This window comes from Phoenix dactylifera, chromosome 7, assembly GCF_051530095.1.
Source record: "Phoenix dactylifera cultivar Ajwa chromosome 7, Ajwa_hap1_PhDact_Kaust_v1.1, whole genome shotgun sequence".
Classification (NCBI taxonomy): domain Eukaryota; kingdom Viridiplantae; phylum Streptophyta; class Magnoliopsida; order Arecales; family Arecaceae; genus Phoenix; species Phoenix dactylifera.
In genome coordinates, this window is record NC_143196.1 from 29,958,206 (window position 1) to 29,961,891 (window position 3,686).

General features: G+C 37.6%; 1 protein-coding gene across 1 annotated transcript; it reads right to left on the reverse strand.

The window, feature by feature from the left end:
• Positions 1–1,681: 1,681 nt before the first annotated feature.
• LOC103703673 (sphinganine C4-monooxygenase 1-like) lies at positions 1,682–3,010 on the reverse strand. The gene is made up of 2 exons (XM_008786603.6): positions 2,543–3,010; positions 1,682–2,434 (listed from the first exon to the last, which is right to left on the reverse strand). The coding sequence occupies exons 1-2, from the start codon at positions 2,762–2,764 to the stop codon at positions 1,892–1,894; spliced, it is 765 nt and encodes a 254-aa protein (XP_008784825.1). The 5' UTR covers positions 2,765–3,010; the 3' UTR covers positions 1,682–1,891.
• Between the last annotated feature and the right edge of the window lie 676 nt (positions 3,011–3,686).

Below are 3,686 nucleotides of genomic sequence, written 5' to 3' on the forward strand. Positions count from 1 at the left end.
GGGAGTTCCAATAGCAAGTCACATGGCAATAAATAAGAATCAAGTGTCCATAAATAATCAAGAAATGAAAACTAATCATCTTTTGGTTAACAAGCACAATTGCTATCCAAGCCACTCTAATTATTGAGAATTTGGCTTCCAAAGTTCTCTGAAATAGCATTCTTTGATCTACGAGAATAACCGAACTCGATATTGACCATTTTGGCCACTATGAGTATTTAGAAGGATCACCAAAATCAATATAATCACTTTGGCCACTATAAGTATCCAAAGGGATCACCAAACTCGATGTAGAATATTTTGTCCACCACGAATATTTAGGAGAATCTTCTGATTTGATGTGGACCACTATGGCCACTACGAATATCCAGAATGATTACTATACTCAATGTACATCATTTTGGTCACTATTTGTATTTAAGAGGATCACCAAACTCGATCTGAAATACTTTGGCTACTATGAGCAAGGATGGACAAGATCTGGAGGCGAGATTCGCCAAATCGGAAAGCTAAGTTGCAGGCCAAACTTTCAAAGATCATAACTTGATCATACGATGCCCGATTGAGATAATTTTTTTTAAAAAAAATGGGTATATTTTCGAAATCTACAACTGTGAGTTGAATTGGGATAAAATTTCACCATTTAGAACCCAAAATGGGCTAGTCAAACTTTTTTTTTTCCGAGTAAGACTTGGATCGAGCATAGCTCTCTATCCGAGAAGAATTAGATAAAGTGACAGAAGATAGAATTGATATAGAAGTCGAGATCTATCTACTCAAAAATTTTAGCTTTTTTAGAATATTTTTAAATTTTAGCATTTTCTAGAATATTTCTATTAGTTACATTTATTTTAGGATACCTAATCATATTTGAACTAGGAGCGGAATCTAACTAAAACTGTAAAAAAGGGTATCTCACTAGTATTATAAATAGGAACTAAGTACCACAGTTTAGGAGGACGACAAATAATCAATCAAAGGAAAGGAACTTAAGCTATACTTTTCCAATTCTATCTTCTTCTAGTTTTTTTTGAGAGATTTGAATTGAGCAGGTTAAAAAAAATCTTACTTCTCCCCAATTGAATCAATCTCCACCTAGATTGTGAAGCTCATGATGTTTGATGCTAGGTAATGATTATCGGCTAAAATATCATGACAACTATTTTTGCAATGTGTTGAATGCTTTCCTAATTTTGCTGGTAATTCTATTCCAATCTATGCAATACTAGCTTGCACTGGTTTTCAAGTTTGATCTATTCCTTTTTGTCCCTTTTTTCTTTTTTTTTGGTGTTTCAAAGAAATACTGTGGAGTGCTATATTCAAATTTGACGGCTATTCGATCTAAGATCAAAAAATGCAGGTGTGCGCCTAATCGGCCAAAAGATAGTTTCTTAAAACTTCATTGACAATTTAAAAAGTCTTAACTGTCGTTTCTTAATGGAAAGCTTAAGTCGTCTTCATCGTCCAACCAGTTAAGATAATATTTCTCAAAAAAACAAAACAAAACAATCAACACAACCCGTAACCATATTTCGCTTTCACATTGTCTCACACATCTCAATGTGAACACTCCTTCCGTAAACAGTCCATCAAACATGAAAGAGGCTCCAATGCCATAAACTGCACTTTGGTCAACCTTACTATTATTTCTGTTTCTCCAAATATATATATATATATATATATATATATATATATATATATATATATATATATATCTCTATAAGATCATTACATCAAGCTGTTTTCTGTCAAACAAGCTTTGTTGTATTCATGACTTTTATTTCGCACTAGGAATTATAAGAATATTACAGACTTGGGCCGGGGTACAAATCCTCTTCACGAATAATTAGAGAAAGCACAACCACATTAATTATACCATGGTAAATAGGCCTCAATCCTTTATGATCCTAGCTTCAAGCCCTCCTTCCTTTCTCTTTTCAAGAGAGTAAGGCATGTACGTCCCCAGAATTCTGTCCCAGACAACAAAGAACGGCTGCGAGAAGTTATACTTGTTTCCATAGAGCTGGTGGTGGATGTCGTGGTAGGCACTGTTGTTGTCGAAGAACATGTTGAGAGGATTCCCAGGGAGCCACAGACCGCAGTGGTCATTTATGCTCTTGATGGTGGCAAAAGAGAAGAAGAAAATACTCGTCCGGGGTGTCATCCCAGAGATGAGGAAGGAGAGGGCGCCCCCGGTGGTATCAAGAAGAAGGCCTTCCAGTGGGTGGTTGTAAAGGGCTCCATAGGAGTAAGGGACGATTAACCGGTGGTGCTTCGAGTGGATGTGCTTGTACAAGAACTTGTTCATGTGCATGTATCGGTGCATGAAGTACTGCCATGTGTCGACGACAAACATCGCAACCAAGAATTGCATTGCTATCACGAAGAGAGAAGGTTGAGACTCTGCGGCGGCTTCGCTGCCACTATCGATCACCTGCATTAATTTCATGATAATTATATTAGTGGTAAATCAATACTATTAGCTGAGTTTAATCCAAGAGATAATGGAAGATGTAGTAATTTGTTATAAGGAGGGGTTTACAGTGAACAAGATGAGGGAGATGGCAACTTGGAATGCTTGCTGGACGAGAACACCTTTGACAACAGTCCATTTGGAGACGATATTCTTGGTGTCTTCTTCACCCTTTGGGTGCAACCGGTACTCCTCCAAGGAACTAAACAACACACAGACTCCAGAGTATATCCAATAAACTACGATCGGGATAAAAGTGCTCAACAACTCATCTGATACTCCAAAAGCCATGGTATAAGTACTAGGTTGGGAACAGATTAATTCTAATTACAACTATCTGGACGGGGTTTGAGGCTTCAATTCAACAGAGACAAACAGATACTATATGTTCCTAAGGATGTGAGCAAAGAGGCACCAAGGTTACCAACCAAAGCCCAGACTGCTGCCAAAAGGAGAGAGAAAAGTTTCCTCTCTTTCTGTTGTGCTTGGGTTTTGGGAGAACTGCCCCCTCTAGTACTTCTACAAAGCAATGGATTGGAGCTATTTATACTTGGGCGAGGGGTGTCTTGGTTGAGTTCAAGTCCACCAAGCCGGCTAGCATGGCCTCATATGGTCTATCTGAAAGATCTAGTCAAAGTAAGATTTTATTATTTGATCCCTTGTGGTCGTCTCTGTGAAGTTCTTTGGTGGTTTTTCTCGGTCTATTAAGTTCGTCCACGTTTTCCAATTTAATAAGAGGAGTTACTTTTCTTCGATCGGTTTCTAATTTTCCATACGCCGTGACTTGGACCACGGCGCCAGTGGAAGCCGTTTAAGGACGGGCCCACGTCAGTCGTTGAGCGTGATGCGAGGAAGACTTTACGCAGGGAAATACTTTAGGTTGCTTCATACTGGCTTCGCAATTAGTAAATATCCAAAGTAATATTCCTCCCATGTATATCAATATCATTCTTTTTTTTGTTGGATCAAATAGATGGCTTATATATATATATCCATCTAGTATGAATACATCCATTGATTCTCTCTTGAGTTACACCAATATCCTTAGGTTGTCTCATTTGTGCCATCCTCTAAAATTATTGTAATGGCTTCGAGGATCGTTATATATAGCCTATGTGCGACGTGGATGACAATTATTAGTTTAGCTACTATTAAACATTATTTAATATTTTTGTATTTATTCAATCAAAACAACAATTTCTATACAGTCTAA

Excerpts from the sequence above, each read along its gene's own strand:
- LOC103703673 (XM_008786603.6), bottom strand. The coding sequence starts at position 2,764 with ATGGCTTTTGGAGTATCAGATGAGTTGTTGAGCACTTTTATCCCGATC. Across the intron at positions 2,435-2,542 it reads TCTCCCTCATCTTGTTCACT|GTGATCGATAGTGGCAGCGA; the intron begins GTAAACCCCTCC and ends AAATTAATGCAG.